Below are 19,345 nucleotides of genomic sequence, written 5' to 3' on the forward strand. Positions count from 1 at the left end.
GAGGTCTGGCTGCAGGCCCCAGCATCCAGGACTCTTAGCTTCCACGAAGTTTGTCTCACACCGCGGAAGCGGCAGTCGGCCGCTCTAGGAACGTCGTCTTCTCAGTGGTGCTAGGCCTCGCGCTTGCGCGGTGGGTGCGGCGGCGGGCGAGGGGCGGGCCAGACCCGCGGAGCTCGGGGCGCGGCGGCAAGGGACGGTGGAGCGGCGCCTGCTTTTCCAGGTAACGGCGTTGGCGGGCGCTTGAGAGGTCGGGGTTTCAGGCTCCGGTTGGGGAGGTGGCCTTCGCGCTCGCCAGGTCTCTGGTCCACCGTGGACCCTATCAGCTAAAGCTTCTCTTTTCCCTAAGTCCGGTCGGAGCGCTGGGGCGACCCGGACAGCATCCGTCCGACGTGACCGGGAAGCCGCGGGAGGTCCGCCTTAGCCTCGCGCCCTTCTCCGCTCCTGAAAACCCTGACCCACCCCGGCGCGCCACGGGGAACCCAAATTTATGTTCACGAATTTATCCCTCTCGAGTGTCAGAGGTAGAGGGTTCATCCCCAGGTTCTGCCCTTTGATTGCGTTCTTTAGGGACTGGACCTCAGTACCTCACCGAGCAGCCTAGTTCCTTTCCTATTGGGGCGAACTCTTCCTCACACGACTTTCATTATCTGGTTTTACCCAGAGCGACGCTAAGCCATCCCAGTATTCGAAGACAGATGCCATTTATTCTTTCACACCCACCTCCTGGGTTCATGCGCCCGAGTTCCTTCACCTAGCCCTTACAGGGCCTCACCTTTAAGGCCATTCATTCTGGTAATCCTTTTCTGAATCCACTGCCATTTTTCAGTGTTTCTCCCAGACCGGCTTCCTAAAGTACATTTGTAAATAACACAGTTCTCAAGTCAGACAGACTTGAATTCTAATACAGTGCTGTGCTTTGGGTAAGTCCCTTATGTTCTCTAAGCCTCGGTTTTCTCATCTGAAAATGGGATAATCATATGATTGTGTTTCCAGGTGGCTGTGAGGATGAAAGGAGGTGAAGAACACAAAGTATTTAGCGTGCTGCCTGGCACATAGAAAGCACTCAATTGATGTCAGTTATTTTTTAAACAGATTATTCCCCAAAGAAGCTCGATTTTCTTAGAATCAAATATAAAATACAATAATAGCAATAAAACAGTTTTCATTAGTTATATATATATATTTTAAATGGTTACTTAAATACAGATGAGTGCTGAATGAAGAGGACACTGGTCAAATAATGGTACGATCTGATACAATCACTTTGGAATACAATGGAAATATATGTCAGGAGCTTTGGAAATGTCAGTTACTTCATTTCACAAATACATAGATGAAAATTTTCTCTGGAAAATCATAATGCAGAAAACATTTATGCAGAAAGATGGTAATTATAATTGGTAAGAGTGAAAACATTTAAACTTTTTATAGTGGAAAATTTCAACATACTCAAAAGTAGAGCAGTTAAATGAGTGCCATGTACTTATCACCTGCCTTCAACAATGACCAGTATTTTCCTATCTTATTTTTATGAAAAATTTTAAACCTACTAAATGTCTGAAAATAGGTGAACAGGTGAATAAATTGGGGTATGTGTTTTTAGACTGCTATGAAACAGAATAGTACAGAATTGTATATATGGTATTGTCACAACTGCAAATTCAAAAGCTAATATCCAATCTGTAGGAAAAAAGAAGGAAGTCCAATAAAATATAACTAGTTTCACTTTATGTGATTTCCTCCCTTTCTATTTTTAGATAATTTATAAATATTCCATGAAAATCATATATTGTCACAACAAAAAAACAAACAAAATCTAAAAATACTGCAGCAAACTAAGCACAATAGAATATGCCATAACAGTTTCACTGTTACAGAGAATAAAGATGTTTTTACTTGCTCTGTTTTTGCAGGCTACCTTTTCATGAACATTCTTGTCTACTACTTTGCATTAAAGTATTTCATTCTGAGCTTATATGAAGCTCAGCTAATACATGCTTTATGTGTAAGTAATATGACTCTGGAGTTGTATTCCCCTTATTTTGACTAGTATTCCCCTTCATGATAGAGCAGGGTTCCTGTGGTAGGATGACTCTTTTTCCCATTTCTTATTTCTGTCCTGAACAGGGATCCAACTCATACCTCATGTGTTTCCATACTCTTCCTAGAACAAGCACTTTAAACAATCAAGTAAGGTAATTTTGTTTCATCACAAAAATTTTCTTGCTCAAATAGACTGTAATGAGATTCTAGCTAAATATATATTCTGCTCTTGGTTGATAAACTAAATCTACTTTTTAAACAGACAGTACATTTAAGAGACTGATAACCTTACGGAAAAATGTATAAATGAGTTTTGTTTCAAATCAATTTGTGAAGAAACTTTGTTTCCTAGGTATGAAAAGAAGCTTTCTCACACAGATGTCCTTAGAGGTAATATGGATCAGTCCGGAGTTCTCCTCTGGGTGAAAGCAGAACCCTTTATAGTGGGTGCCTTGCAGGTACCCCCTCCATCCAAGTTCAGTCTTCATTATCTCAGGAAGATATCCACCTATGTGCGAACCCGGGCCACAGAGGGAGCTTACCCACGCCTGTACTGGTCTACATGGAGGCACATTGCATGTGGGAAGCTGCAGTTGACTAAGGATCTAGCATGGCTTTACTTTGAAATATTTGATAGTCTTGTAGTGAAGACACCAGAGGAGCGCCTGGAATGGTCTGAGATTCTGTCCAATTGTATGTCTGAGGAGGAAGTCGAAAAGCAAAGAAATCAGGTATAGATTTATACATATGTGTTTTTAGTAACTTTGGGAAGTAAACTTTTTTATTTTTGTACTAGTATCTGCAGTTTTAGGGTAATGACCATTGTGAGCCCAAAGGACCATTTGAGTTTTAGCATCACCAGTTTGGCAGTATTTAATGAATTAGTCCATCCTTAGCCATCCTTATTCACCTACTTCCAAAACAATAATGTTATAGGAACCCTGTAATTGAAAGACAGAAATATTTTCATTGATGTTAAAAATACTTTGAGGCAAGTGAGTGCTTGTGAACCACTGATATGTTACAATCAGAGCACCTGACTGTTTTTAAGTGAGCAACTGCTATGTGCTGACATTCAAAGATGATTAGAACAGCATCTCAGCACTCATGGAGCTCATGGACTAGTAGGAGAAGCTGGTATGTATGAAAAAGCTATTTAGTAGTGTGGAATGTACAATAATAAAAGTATGCATAAAGTACAGAAGTAGAGTAGAGAAGAGACTGATTAATTCTGGTGAGCAAGAAAGACTTCACAGAGAAAATATATTAATCAAAGTAGGCCAATTACAGTAACAAGCAAACCCAGCATTTCAGTGGCTTAGCACAATAACAGTTTATTTCTCATTCATGCAGCATTCCAACACAGGGCATCTGGTTGGATGGGTCTCTAGGCTGCTGTTGTCTGGGCAATGACTCAGGGCTCTAGGCATCTTCTGTTTTTAGAGCCACTATTATGTTAGCTTTGCTGCAGTTAAAAACAAACAAATGAAATTCCAGTGGCTTGCAGTAACAAAGGTTTATTTCTTGCTTATTTTACATGTAGACTGCTACTTAGGTATGGCTCTCTGCTAGGCTGTGGCCTGGCCCTTTATGTCTACTTGTTTGGGGACCCAAATTTGATGAAAACTTGAGGCCTGCTCCCCAGCAAAACATACATATGCTAAAAAATTACATACAGTTTCAGTTGTTGTGCTGATATCCTAAACTTCCTTGGTAGGTCTGTGTGCTTAGGATAAACTAACATGTGTCATGACTAAATTGCCTCCTTCCTTTCTTCCATCTATTTATCTAAATTGCTAAGGTTTTTTTTTTAACTACAATTTTTTAAATTAAAGTATCATTGATGTACAATCTTATGATGGTTTCACATACACAACATAGTGCTTCAACATGCACCCGTATTATCGAGTCCTCACCCCCTCCATTGTGGTCACTATCAACGTAGTAAGATGTTATAGAGTCATTAATTGTCTTCTCCGTGCTATACGACTGTCCCTGTGACCTACCTATATTGTGATTTTGAATTATAATGTCCCTTAATCCCCTTCCCCCTCCCCATCTATCCTCCCCAACCCCTCCCCTTTGGTAACCACTAATCCCTTCTCGGTGTCTGAGTCTATTGCTATTTTGTTCCTACCGTTTTGCTTTGTTTAACTGCAATTTTAAGCTTTAAAAATAGTATACGTTTAAAAATGATACACTTCCTCCTTTCCTCTTCATCAGTTTTGGGACAGAATGTCTGTGGCCATAGATAAGTAACTCCAGTTTAATTATTTTTAGAAACTCCCATCTTAGTATCAGAGACATATATATCAAATGCTAAGAGTGTTTTTACATTTGTCTTCATAAGATCAGCAAAAAGTTCCGAATTTACTGTATTTACTTAGTTATAGACTAGTGATTGATGTGCTTTTAGGACATGTGTTCCTCATTTATTTTCTTCTTGGACAGCTTTCAGTGGACACCCTACAATTCCTGCTCTTCCTATACATACAGCAGTTAAACAAGGTCTCTCTGAGGACCTCTTTGATTGGAGAAGAGTGGCCTGGTCCCAGAAACAGATCCCAGTCTCCTGACCTGACTGAGAAATCCAGTTGTCATATTAAGGTACCATTTAAATTTTGGTTTATTTATCTGAAAGAGACAGTTTGTGAGGGACATGGTTTGACTTCATTAAAAATTATGTTTGGATTACTTATATAAACTTATAGTCTGCTGATTTATTTTTGTTTGCTTTGCTTTTGCTTTTTTTTCCAAATTTTAAAACAAAACCAGTATGTAATCTTAATCAAAATAGAGAAGTAATTTCAGTTCCTTCAATGATACAAAAATTACTTACATGATTTTTGGGCGAATCATTCAGTATATGCTTATTAGCATTCCCATTTTTGCAAATGTTAATGAATTTAAATTTACTTATTTGCCTTGTTAGGGTAAATGAGAAAGTGTAATGTTTTCAAAGTCTGCTGAAATCTAAAAAAATTTTATAAAAGAATCTTCTAATGTGTTTAATATGCTTAATAAGTATGCTTGAGCTCAGCATGTGTAAGCAATTTTATATGTGATAACCAAGAAGTTAAATTTAACTGCCTCACATTGTGAGTTTTAGAAAATATCTTATATCTTCTTTCTGTTTTGGTAAAGAAAACCGAAATGTTTTTACCTGTTTGTGTAAAAGTATTTTGAAAAAATTTAAGTAAAACATAGATCTCAATATTATTAACATGTGCAGGCCCTTTAAAAGTATTCTAAAGTTAAAAAAATAAACCGCTCTGGCCCTTTCATAATCTCCTTTTTCAGATAAATCTGTCTACCCTTATTTTCCATGATACTGTTCCCTCTTGGTTCTGTTTCTCATTCTTCTTTCTCAGTCTTCAGGAGCCTCCCTCCCTCTGGCCATTATAGACCACTATTCTCTCAGGATTCTGCCTGTGGCAGTTGTTTCTTCTCATTCAACATAATTAAGTGTAATTCTTTCTCTTCCCATGGCTTCATATATCTCAGTGACTCTTGAGTTTGTCTCCATTCTAGATTTCCTTCTTCACATAAATACTATCTATACCTTAAATTCAGAATGCCTAAGTCCAGATGTATTAGAGATACCAATCATCACCTGTACTTCATACATGTAATTCCAGCTAAATGGGCACCATTTAGAAATGGTATTTTGAATGAGGGTACCCTGCATTCAAATCAGATCTATCAGTGAATATCACATGATATTAGGCAAGTCAATTAAGTTTTCCAGACCTTGGCTTCTTTTCTCTAAATGGAGGTGATAATGCCTATTTCTGAATAGCTGTGAGAATTAAGTAAAATATTACCATGAGACTTTTGCATAGTAATGGTAGTAAATGGTGACTCTAGTTTGTGCTGTAGCATGACCTCTTCCAATAACTGATTGGACCAGGGCTGGACACGTGACTAGAGTAACCCATTCATTGGTATGTATTTGAGATTCATCTAATTTGAAATGATGACCCAGTCAGTGCCCTCAGGGACTGAAGAAATGACCAATTGATGATGAGTGCTTGACCCAACAGCTCATGTGGCACTGGGACCCAAATAGCCACTGTGTTCATGAATGACCTGGAGTTTTGAGGCATTAGAAACTCTGAAGTAATCAGAGAAAAAGAAGAGAAGGGAATAGACATGCAGAGAGACACAGGCCTCTGAGAGAGAACCCGATTTGAGATGGCTGTCCAATTCCAGTTCTGATGAGACCTGTTTCAGTTTGGGAGGTGACTGTGTGTCCCTATAGTAAACACTCACTTTACTTGAACTAACATACTCCCTGTGCCAATGTAATGACAGTTGCCACCAGCCACTCATGTTCTTTCTCTCACCACCCATACCTAGTTAGTTATTAAGTGATAACTGATTCTGCCTCCAAAAATCTTAAAAAATCTCTTCCTTTTCTTCCTCTTTTATAGGCTGTAATGTATTTCTTTTTTTGCCTCGATTCCTGTAATTATGTCCTACTAGATCACCCTTCTTTTAGTCTACAGTCCACATAATACACTGTACTTTAAAATGCAGATGGATCATATCCATCTCCAATTGAAACTCCATCAGTGAATGCTCATTGTCATTGTGTTTTCATCTTGTACTCCATGGAGCCAGGGCCTACTGTGGGCAAGGTGAATTCAGCAATAGGGAAGAAGAGCAGGTGAGGCTATGGACAGCTCTGCTATGGTATGTTCTTTGGCATCCAAATGAGAATTTATTAAACAGAAAAAAGGTATGATTATTTAGAAAATAGCTTGAAAGTTCCTGGCACACAAAATAAAGTCCAGATATTTTAGTATTTCGTGCAAGGCCTTTCATAATTGGTCCCTGACTACCATTTAACTTCACTTGCCACTTACCAGCATGCTTCCTACACCCCACCCAGAAACTCCAGTTCTCTAAACACAGCAGGTAATTTTACTTTTGGCCTTTGCACATGCTATTGCCTAGGCCCAGAATGTCTTTTCTCCTTATCTGTTTGTAGAGCTGGCAACATCAGTCAAGAATCTATTCAAATAGTATTCCATTATGATTTTTTTCCCCCAAGTAGAGTTCTTGCTCCTCTCATGCTTATAGAATGTCTTAATAGATCTCTGCTGTAGGTCTTATCTCATTGTGTTATAGTTATTTATGTGTATTGTGTTTTTCCCTTCGTAGACACAGGAACTATACCTTGAGGACAGGAACTATACCTTAATTCAATTTGCATAATTCATTACTTAACACTGCTCATCCCTCATGAGAGTTACTCAGAAAGTATCTGTCAAATGAGCCAAGTTATTGGGACATCTGCCAACTGAAAGCTTGTCCCAAAGTTACATCTTAAATCTGGTTACTGTAAAACCATTGCCTTGTTTCATCCAGTGGAATTTGAAATTCCTTCTGTAATTTGAGAAGGTAAATAAAGAAATCCAATGCTTCGTCGAGTAAGTGTCCAAGGTGGTTATTTTTATGTTTGATCTGAACTTTTAAGAGTAGTAGCTGTGTGACCTTGGGCAAGTTTAATCTTTCTGTATTTTGTAATTTGTAATACATTTCCTCATTTGTAAAACGGCCAAGGTAATGGCATCTAGTGTAAGATTGTTGCTAGGAGTATGTTAAAGTTTGTGTAACAGTTAGTGCTTGGCACACCCTGAGGGTTAGCTAATTAGTATTACTTTTGAATTAAGTTAAGTTAGAGAATCTGTTTATACCTACCACATACATAAAGAATCTTTGTAAGATTTATATAACTACCTTAGATGTTTTAATTGGGGTGAGGCAAATATAAATACACATTAATTAAAATATAAATGTTTCAGGTCTTATGGAATCTCTTCATTCTGTTAAGAGTCTTTCTTTTGGTATTTTTTAGAATTGGAATGATTATAGTCACCATGCTTTTGTCTATGATCATCTGTCAGATCTCCTTGAGCTGCTTTTAGATCCAGAACAACTCACTGCATCATTTCATTCGACCTGTAGTAGTCTGGTCTCTCGAGAAGCTGTCGGGGCACTCAGCTTTCTTATTGAGGGTACAGTGAGTAGAGCCAGAAAGATATATCCACTTCATGAACTTGCACTGTGGCGACCACTGCATGCAGAAAGTGGCTTTTCAAAGATCTCTAAGGCCTTTTCTTTCTACAAGCTGGAAGCCTGGTTGAGAGCCTGTTTGACTGGGAACCCATTTGGTACCTCTGCTTGTCTCAAGTCTGGAAAGAAATTGGCGTGGGCTCACCAAGGTATTCTTTAATACTTTAATCTATATTAAATTGAATGGCAAGTTAAGAAACATAGTGTTTTCTGTGAACTAAGGATCACATTTCCTCTGTAAAAGAACTATAAAACAGAAAAAGGGAACATCTTTTTGTTTGTATATGACTTTTCTGTCAAGGCAGGAATAGTCTCAGTTAATTTGTCAGTCCAGGTTGTTTTGGTTTCAGTTACTAGAACTCCAACTTCAGTTAGAGCTCTCTTTGCTCTGCTTTTCTCTTTTCCAACTCGTTCCTTCCCTCACTCATTTGCTTGAGGCTTTCCTTTTTTCTATGCACCACAGCAAAATTTGGCCATTCCACAGTAACAATCTCAGAGAGACAGTGTAGAGATGAGGTCCTTTTTTCTACACAGATACAAGCAGACTAGATATTTCTAAAAAGGAAATTTTAATTTACAGTAGGGAGAATCTGGTCTTGGTTGCATCAGTTATCTATTCCTGATAATCCAGCAGTGGCTAAAGGGATAGGTTCAGGTACGATGCAACTTCTTGGGGCCCAGGTATGTTTTAAGAGGCAAAGGGCCCAGATATAAGATTAAAGAGAAGTAGGTTCCTACACTGAGGCAAATACTGGGCACAGTTAATGAAAAAAACCTAGCATATACTTCTACAATCTCTGTATTTCAAAGTAAAGAAAAAATAGGTTCCATGCCAATGTAAAAAAAAACCAAAACCAGTTCTGTATCAAATTGCTATGCTAAAAACAAAATAGTTGAACAACAAGATTCTATAGAATCTTGAACAAAAGGATTGTGCTCTAGGAATTCTATATCCAACCAAGCTATTTCTCTAGGATGAGGTCAAAGATTGTCAGATATGTAAGGCACCCATAAATATATAGGAGATACCACATAATTCTTAATGTTGATAAAGAATATAGGTGCAAGTAAGTTTTGAAACATTGTTAGGATAGGCACTAGTAGGAGAAAGAAGGCTATCTAACCTCTTAGAATTTTACTAAAATGTTAACAGTGTTAGATAGTAGGATTACAGATAATTTTCATGTCTTTTACTACCAGTATTTAAAATTTTTCTACACTAACCAGGTATTACTTACCTAATAAAAGGAAACAATGAGAATTGTTTTAGAAGAGTAACAGCATACTTATGTGACCTCTACAGACTTGGCCAGTATTCTTTACAAGAGTGTCCTGATGACTTACAGGGACATACAGTCTAATAAACTAGTCACAGAATGGTGAGACTGTGTTAGTAGGCCAGCCTGCATAGATTTTTTTTTTTAGTGTAAGTTTGTGTAACTCATTGTATACAAGAGAAAGATGTGCTCTCATTTAGTAATGGTCTTGGAAGTAAAGGCATGAACTCAAATACAATTCATGGAATGATGTGATAAGTAACTTGGGAGGGGTTCAGAATTAGTATCATGGCAATTTAAAGAGGTTATTTAAGGGTGGGCATCTTGGAGAAGAACATATTTGAGTTGGGCCAGCTCTTCCATTACTAGCCATATGACCTTAGGCACACTACTTAACTTGAAGGGTAGATGTGATAAAAATCTTAGATCTGTAGGCAGTCCTGAGTGGATTATGGATTTCAAAATTTTTTTATAAAAAATTATCAAATATTTGAAACATACAGAAAAGTACAGAGAATAGTAAACACCTCTTTACAAAATACCTAGAACTAACATTTTTTAAACCTCATGTGTATCTAATTTTAGATGAGTATACATGTAGTCATGTGTAACCTCATATGGTTGGTTGTTTTTTTTTATTTGAAACTATTTCATTTTATTTTCCTTAAATAGTTGAAGGGACGACCAGAAGGGCTAAGATTGCTTGTAATACTCATGTGGCCCCTAGGATGCACCGCCTGGTGGTGATGAGCCAGGTTTACAAGCAGACATTGGCCAAGAGCTCAGATACTCTTGTAGGGGCACATGTAAAAATTCATCGTTGCAACGAATCTTTTATATATCTGCTCTCTCCCTTACGGTAAGCACAATTTTCATAGTGTTCTGACATTTTGACATTTTCTATGGACTATGATTGATAAGTTCTCAGTGACTAATATTGTAGTTATATTTTTTTAAATCTTACTCTCATCCAGAGGAATTTACCTACTTTTTTCTTGCAGGTCTGTGACAATTGAGAAATGCAGGAATAGCACCTTTGTCCTGGGCCCTATACAGACTGCTCTTCACCTCCACAGCTGTGACAGTGTTAAGGTCATTGCTGTTTGCCATCGTTTGTCCATCTCTTCTACCACAGGTTGCATCTTTCATATTCTGACGCCTACCCGCCCACTTGTTCTCTCTGGGAACCGGACAGTAACTTTTGCCCCTTTTCATACCCATTACCCAATGCTGGAGGACCATATGGCCAGGACTGGGCTTGCTACTGTGCCTAACTATTGGGATAATCCAATGATTGTGTGCCGAGAGAATAGCAACACAAGTGTCTTCCAACTCTTGCCGCCTTGTGAATTCTATGTATTTATTATTCCCTTTGAAATGCAAGGAGACACAACAGAGATACCTGGGGGTCTTCCAGCTGCATACCAGAAAGCACTGGGGCAAAGAGAACAGAAGATACAAATCTGGCAGAAAACTGTGAAAGAGGCTCATTTGACAAAGTAAGTATTTGCTAGAAGTAATAATTTGTCTTATGTAAAACTTAATGAGAAAGCAAATTAATCTGCACATGTTTATAGATGTGCTAACGTAGTAATAAAGATAATGTGTGTCTTTTGGTAAGGTCAGTGTGCCAGGTGCTGTTTGGTTGAGGGTTGGGAGCAAGTGGATACTCAAGCATTAGACTCCCTTCTAGAAACTTAATTAGTTGTCAGATAGAAGACTTATGTGAATGACAGGATAATATATAGAATATGCCACATAATCTAATACTTAAATGGATCCATTATAGCTCTTAGTTTACTTCTCTACACTATACTGGTAGTTCTCAAACTTCGTTGTGCATCAGAATCATTCAAGGAGCTTGTTAACAATGCAGATTTCTTGGCTCTACCACATCACAGACAGATTCTCCAAGGGTGGATTCTTAATGCTGGCCTGTAGACTAATGCCAGTTTTTGTCAGAGTTTTTCCAAATCCATGGTAAAATGTGAAACATACATACAGAGTTTTAAAATAAAGCTAAATTTAGTCAATGTAAAATATTTCCTTTTGTTCTGAGATTGTTTCCTTCCTACTTTTGGGGTACTCAGAAACTTTATTTTTAATAATGTGCTTGTGATAGTAGATGATTGTGGTTTATTATGTCCACCACAACATTTTATTTCAAGGGTATTCGTCTTTAAACATATACTATATGGTTTATAGAGATTCAGAAAACATCAGTGTAGGTAATCAGGGATGATCTATGGAGGAAGCAGAATGTGTGTTGGATCTGGAAGAATGAGCAGACTTCTGAGAGGAAGCAAGCACTGGGCAGAATACTTCCAACAGAACTATAGGAGCAGATGTGGAAGCACAGGTAGACCTTAGGTATCCTGTAAATCTGTTGAACCAAGATTCTGGTATGGAGTAGTGGTACTTAAGCTTGGATGATAGATTGAGCCAGATGATGTAGAATCTTGAATGCCAGGCAGTGAAAGTTAGATTTAAGTGGAATAAAGCAGTAGGAGCCATTAACTGGTTTTGAACAGTGGAATAAAGTTCAGAAATCTATTTTATTTATTCAGGAGCATTTATAGAATGCAATGTGCAAACTAGTTTATTAGATGCCATGACAGATTAAAAAATGTGATTGGCACATATGAAGATCCACTGGCTAGAGGGAATTGGAAGAGGGATATCAGGGTAATATTGCAATAGTCTAGACCAAAATACCGGACTAGAGTGGAGAAAAAGAGGCTGGAGACCAGAAACACTTTGATAGGAGGCAGAACTTGGTGCAAGATTTTGTGAAAAAGACAAGAAAATCAATGACTCCAAAAATTGAAGCCCAGCTTAGAAACTTTTGAAACATGTAGAGAATAATAAACATCTCTTTACCCAATACCTATATCTAACATTTTTTAAACCTCATGTGTATCTAATTTTAGATGTGTGTAAATGTAGTCATGTGTAACCTCATATGGTTGTTTTTCATTCATTTCTTTTTTCCTTAAATAGTTGAAGGGACAACCAGAAGGGCTAAGATTGTTTGTAATACTCATGTGGCCCCTAGGATGCACCACCTGGTGGTGATGAACCAGGTTTACAAGCAGACGTTGACCAAGAGCTCAGATACTCTGGTTGGGGCACATGTAAAGATTCGTTGTTAAAACAAATCTTTTGTATATAAGTTTTCTTCTGTACAGGATAGCATGTACAACTAAAAAGTAGTGGATGCTCAGAATAAGTAATTATTGTTTATAGAGCTATTTGGTATATAATCAAATTTTGTTAGATATATTAGGAAAGGAAAATGGGGAACATTATAGTTCCAAAAGTAGAAGGTTGCTTCTTCTACAACATTGTCTATTTGAGAGCTAGAGTTAGTTTCAGAAAAGGGTATCAAGTTCTTCTGGGGGATTTTTACATGAAGTGTCATATGTCCTGATAATATCTTGATCATTATAACCCATTTCTTTAAGACTTAGAAAACTCTTACTTTAATAATTGGATTCATTTGCCTGATACTAGTTTTTTGGATTTTTCCTGGTTGTGATTATCTTGGAAAATAGCAGCCATTCCAAAAATGTTTCTGTTTCTGGTATCTAGAGCTGCTATTTCATATATGAATAAAAATGCTTATTTTAATTAGATCTCTTATTTTTATGAGATTTTAAAATTAATATTGTTCTTTGAATAGCTGAGCCCATTTTATAGTGGAAAGTGCTAGACTCAGGAATTAGTACTGCCACACCACTCTGGCTCTTATTGGTATCACATACAAAGTATATTTTCCACCTAATGAGATTGATACGAAAGTTTAATAAGATGTGTATGTTGAGACAATGTGCATAGTAGTGTGTGCTGTATTATATGTATGAATATGAGTGTAAGGAATGTGTTTAGTGATGTGTATTTGAGAAAACATCTTCTAGGTGAGATTGTTTACCCAGAATATCTGAGACCTGACCTGTTAGAATTAACTTTGTTTTAAGAGAAATAGTAATTGAAAAAATACTTGATCCAGCCATGGTATTTCCTTAATATATTCTCATTGTTTTGTTTTCATCATGTGAATTAAGAAATGAAATACATAATATTTTGTTAGATAATTGCATTTAAACTCTTTAAACCAGTTGCTACCTGCCAAAAATACAAAGATCAAAATCAGTTATAACTCATGTTTTACCTGGTAATCCTTCATAATAATGCTGCTGTTATCTGTTACAAACATTCCACCTAGCTTATATCTCATGGAATGAGCCACCAAGGTACTAATAGTATTGATCAGTCATTCTCAGCTTAGCAGAGTACTTACTACGTACCAAGTACTATTCTTAACACTTTATGTGTATTAACTCATTTGTTCTTCCTAACAATACCCTACCATAAATGAGGAGACTGAGGAACAGAGAGATTTAAGTAGTTTACCCAGAGTCACACAGGAGCCAGGATTTACACCTACTCAGTCTGGTTCCAAGACCTGGGTTCCTAGTATCTTTTTTGTTTTCTGTGAACTACTGTCATGTAAATATAAATATAATTTAATATATATATAATATAATATGATATAATTTAATATATATAATATAATATATGATATGATATATAAATAATATAATATAATATAATATAATACACACAACCTTGCCCCTTATCTGCAAGGGATATGTTCTAGGACCCTCAGTGGATGCCTGAAACTGTAGACGATACCAGACCTTATATATATATACTATGTTTTTTCCTATGTATACATATCTGTGATAAGGTTTAAATTAGGCATGGTGAGATTAAGAGCAATAATAATAAAGTAGAACAATTATACTATAATAAAAGTTACATAAATGTGATCTCTCATAGTATCTTACTGTACTGTATTTACCCTTCTTGTGGTGATGTGAGATTATAAAATGCCTGTGTGCTGAGTTGAACTGAGGTGAATGACATAGGCATTATGATATAGTATTTGGCTGCCACTGACCTTCTGACAACCAGTCATAGGAGGATCATCTGCTTCCAGATTGTGGGTGACTGCAGGTGACTGAAACTGTGGAAAATGAAACTGCAGATAAGGGAGGACTACTGTATAATATAATCATTATAATGATGTTATATAAAAATGATTGACCATTGGAAACAAATCCTTTTAAAGCAATTCTTTTGTTTAAATGCTTTAGTACTTAAATGCCTAGATTTTCTTACACATGAAAAGCTTATACACATGTACAGAATCTAGATTATCATAAGCATTTAATAAATGTTGATTCTGAATCATTGTGTATTCAAGTGGTGAGATCCATGATAACATCAGAAACAAGAAAAAGCACTCCATTTAACTATGGGAATTTAGGAACACAAGAATTATTGACAGGTTTGAAAACAAATTGCCAACATGATCCTTTAAAAGTGATTAGATCATATCATTTCCCTGCTCTGACCCTTCTAATTATTTCCCATCATACTTGGAATAAAACCTAAAACCTTTACTTTACCTACCAGGCCCTCTCTGCCTCATTTTCTGCCATTTTTTTCCTCATTCACTCCCCTCTCACTATGTAACAGTTTTGCTATTACCTAGTCATTGACTCCAGCCAAAGACCACCAGGAATAAATCTGTAGAATAAAGTTGGATTTTATTATTCATTGCAAGGAAGGAGAGAACTTGTTTCATATTGGTAAAAAGGTAATTTTCAAAACTTAGATTTTGGCTTGTGTTAGGTGATTTGGGGGAGGTTTCTAGAAAGCAAGGCTTTCTTGTGGGTTGGGTACTATCTGGAAGGGAGGGTAATTCTGTGATTCATTTTTTGTATCTTAATTTTTATATCAAAGGCAAAAGGAATAAAGTAAAGTTAAAACTGTAAATAAAAAGGAACAGCAGTCACTCATTAGCCATGAAAAGGTGAGGTTTGGTGAATTTTGTGGTTTGGACCACAGAATGTTTCTGTTTTTTGCTATCATCTCTCAAGATGATAATGGAGTGATCTTGTTCTTTCCTTGATCTGTCATCATGTCATAGCACCCATGTCTAATGTTAGCGTTCCGTGGGATTCTTTTGTGTTCATCAGAAGAGCGCCATGGCCAGGCCAGAGCCTAGCCACACCAAGGCCTAGCTAATAGTGCTAATGCACTATCTCTTGGCTGTCTGGAGCTACGCTTCTCTTTCTTATCTTGAACATATTAAATATGCTTTCACTTTAAAGCCTTTGCACTTTGTGGTTCTTCTGCCTGGAATGTTCTTTTCCACATATTTATTTTGTTTCATACATCACTTCATTCAGACCTCTACTTAAGATGTCATCTTAGGCCTTGTCCATTCTTCTTCTAAAATAGCATTCCCAATACTCTCTATTCCAGTACTCCTGTATCAGTTACATTCGCATATATTTATTTTATTTATTACCCATCTTCCATACTAAAATGTACAGTTCTCAAGGAGCAGAAATCACTGTGTGAATGGTACCCTCTGGAGTCATTCAGCACAGACCTGCCCAGACAGAAGCCTTCTCTTTTCTCTTTATGCATTTATCCCCATTAGTCAGAACACTACCCTGCATCCATGGTTCTCAGGAGATATCTATGAAGTGAATAACCATAGTAGAACAGAGTATTTAATTACAAGTCCTTACACAGAGGGCATTGTATCTGAGCAGTCTTTTTTTTTTTTTATGGTAATCCAATGTACAGAACTAAACAGCAGTTATTTGGAGAGGACAAATGGATAACTAGAAATGACAAGATTTGTTGCATTAAACTTTCATAATCACTTGGAATAAAATTAATATAAATTAGTGTTTTTACATTCATTCTGTTCCTTATTACAATTTTAGGGACCAAAGGAAGCAATTCCAGGTACTTGTGGAGAACAAGTTTTATGAGTGGTTGATTAATACAGGGCATCGCCAACAGCTGGACAGCCTTGTGCCCCCTGCAGCAGGCTCCAAACAAGCAGCAGGATAAGACTCCTGTGTTAGCTGCACTGGTAGGCATTTATAATGTAGACCATTTAAAAGTTATTTTGTGCAAGTCTTATAAGGGAATGAAAAACTGTACAGAATATTGTGCTAGCACCATTGCCAGTTCTTTTTTTCATCACTCCCACCAACAGACCTTTACATATTTATATTTACTGCATTTTAGAGAGAGAAGACCAACCGAAATATTCAGGTGGAGCCTATAGGATTATGGGCAAATACAGTAGCCAAGTTTTGTCTTTTTTGCTTCTTGTCTGACCCAAGTTGTACTGTCCAAAGATAATACTTTCCCCATACATAACTTTAAGTTTTATTCCCCATTCTGTCACATCTTTCTTCTTTCCTATCACCCACACATAAACCAATTAACGAATTAGCTGATCTTTGTTAATTGTGTATATAAGCATTAATAACATAATCCAAATGAAGATTTGAATACTGAACTCTTAAGAGATTACAGATTAAATAAAAGAGAACATGAATACAGACATTTTCTGAAAGTTATTTAATCCAAATATATAGCATTCTTTTTAAAATAGAAATTAATTTACTTTATTGTTTTAAGGTATTTTTAAAGACTAGAAAAATAGACAATGGATATAAATACATAGTTCACAGAAAAATTCTTACAAACTCAAAGATACTTTCATTTAAAATTAAAGAAATATAAGATACTATTTCTTATCTGTCATTTGACAGATCAAAAGGATCAAAAACTGGTAGGACATTTAATTTTTTATTGGGGAAAATGTAAGTTTGTGCAACCTCTCGGTAGGTAGTTTGAGAAATTCAAAGTTTTAAATGCACACATGCTTTGACTTACATTTTCATTTCTTAAAGTTTATCTTACAGGTATACTTATGAAGCATTTTTTCAAATAGCTATGAACTAGAAACAGCCTAAATGTTTCTCAGTACAGGGCTGCTGCCTAATGAGTTGATTCATCCATGTCACAGAGTCCATCTTTAAAAAGAGTGAAGTATACCTGTATGTGTTGATACAGAGTGACCTCTAAAGATTGGAGGATTGGTGGATGACGGCAAAAAGTTGGGGAGTAAAATGTTGCCTTGTGTGTTTGAAAAAAGAAATGGGTTATTACATATATTTGTATACTATTACATTCCTAAAAAATTTCTGAAAGGATATAAAGAAAGCATTAATAGTGTTTATCTTTGAGAAATGAGATTCCTTGTCTAGGGTGCAAGAAAACTTAATTCTTACTGAGATGTAATTCACATGCCATAAAATTCACCTTTTTACAGTGAAAGATTCAGCGCATTTTACTGTGTCCACCGGTTTGTACAACTATCACCATTAACAAATCCAGAACATCTCCATCGTCCTAAAAATAAACCCCATATGCATTGACAGTCATTCCCCATTTCTTTATACTCCAGTATATATATCCTCTTCACCCGATTCCCGGTGACCACTAATCTGTTTTTTGTCTCTTGATTTCTCCACGTGGGACAGTTCATATAAATGGAATCATATAACATGTGGCCTTTGTTTTAGCTTAATCTTTTCAAGGTTCATCCATGTTGTAGCATGTGTCAGTACCCCATTCCTTTTGTTACTGTATAATATTCCATTCTGGGGATATACTGCACTTTATCTATTCATCAGTTGATGGAGATTTGAGTTGTTTCCACTTTTCAGTTATTATGAATAATACTACTATGTACTTTTGTGTACAAGACATATGTTCATTTCTCTTGTGTATATATCTAGAAGTGCAAATATGTTTAGCTTTCCGAGGAACTACTGAATTGTTTCCAAAGCTATGAAAACTTACTCTTTATTATGTCCTTTGTATATTATTTGCATTCTTAAAGTGTGTATTACTTGTTATAAAAAAAAAGAATTTTATAATATTTATTTAATAGATGCTGAGATTAAGAATTGTAAATCTGATGAAGATTATACAACAGAATGGGAACCATAAGAAGGCAAAACTTTAGCTTAGACTGATCCCCATAGCCTCACACACTTTTATGTCTATGTATGAATTCCTTTTCTTCTATTATGAACTAATGTGGCCCTCAGAAAAAAGGATATAATTAACTTTATACGTATGTGTTTTATCATTCTAAACTATCACCTGACCTTGATTTATGTGATGTTATAAATGCAAGGGTTTTCCATATTATTTGCCTGAAGGCAATAGAAAATTTTAATAATACTTTTCTTTGGTTATCTTCAGGACTCTGGAAACATGAAGGAGAATGGAAGATAGTGCATGTCTTGAAACTAAATTCGGAAGATGCTCTTGCTGCTTAAAAGACTTTGGGGGTATTTTCTTCCTATTTAAGACCTTTCCTTGATTTCCATTCCACACTCATGTCTCATGTATTACTATTTAGATTGAATTTTAGCTAAACTTACATTATATAAACATATTGTTTATAGACCATCAGAAAGCTCATCTTTGTGATGCCAAAATAAAAAAGTTGATGAAGTTAGTTCCATTGTGTATATGTTAATACTAAAGTGAGAGTAGATTTGCAAGGGAACTTCACATTTTACTTTGTATGATGAAAGGGTTTCATCCTTTGTAGAGTTAAATAAGAGTTTTATAGTTCTTTGTAACTATTTAAAAAGAAGATGCTCCTTTTAAAAAGCAATTGGAAAGAATATATTATTTGTTGGTGTATAAATATAGTAGAAATAGTTTTATACAAATGTATTTTAGTCCTGAAAGTATGAAGCAATGAAATTGTGTGAAATCTTTATTTTTCATTTTCTGCTTCAGATTTTCAATAAAAAAAATCTAAAAAGTAGTTTTCTCCTTTTGATAAAATGGTGAAGCTTTACTTTAATTTTTAAAAAGATATTGTGGGTATAATAAAATACCTAGGAATAAACCTAACCAAGAAAGTGAAAGACCTACACCCTGAAAACTACAAGACACTCATGAGAGAAATTAAAGAAGGTACCAATAAATGGAAACACATCCCATGCTCATGGATTGGAAGAATTAATATTGTCAAA

General features: G+C 36.2%; 1 protein-coding gene across 4 annotated transcripts; it reads left to right on the forward strand.

Annotated features, from left to right (window-relative positions):
* Positions 1-136: 136 nt before the first annotated feature.
* On the forward strand, positions 137-19,134 carry TBCCD1 (TBCC domain containing 1). Of its 4 annotated transcripts, none has more exons than XM_017643194.3 (9): positions 172-220; positions 2,128-2,195; positions 2,396-2,774; positions 4,495-4,650; positions 7,907-8,273; positions 10,074-10,260; positions 10,403-10,900; positions 16,211-16,362; positions 18,558-19,134. In XM_017643194.3, exons 2-8 carry the CDS (start codon positions 2,146-2,148, stop codon positions 16,338-16,340), a joined length of 1,767 nt encoding a protein of 588 aa, XP_017498683.3. In that variant the 5' UTR covers positions 172-220; positions 2,128-2,145; the 3' UTR covers positions 16,341-16,362; positions 18,558-19,134. The 4 variants fall into 4 exon arrangements, with proteins under 4 accessions (XP_017498685.1, XP_017498683.3, XP_036880108.2 ...); XM_037024213.2 differs by having other exon boundaries at positions 8,180-8,273; XM_037024212.2 differs by having other exon boundaries at positions 192-220; positions 2,128-2,190.
* Positions 19,135-19,345: the final 211 nt, after the last annotated feature.

This window comes from Manis javanica, chromosome 3, assembly GCF_040802235.1.
Source record: "Manis javanica isolate MJ-LG chromosome 3, MJ_LKY, whole genome shotgun sequence".
In the NCBI taxonomy this organism is placed as follows: Eukaryota; Metazoa; Chordata; class Mammalia; order Pholidota; family Manidae; genus Manis; species Manis javanica.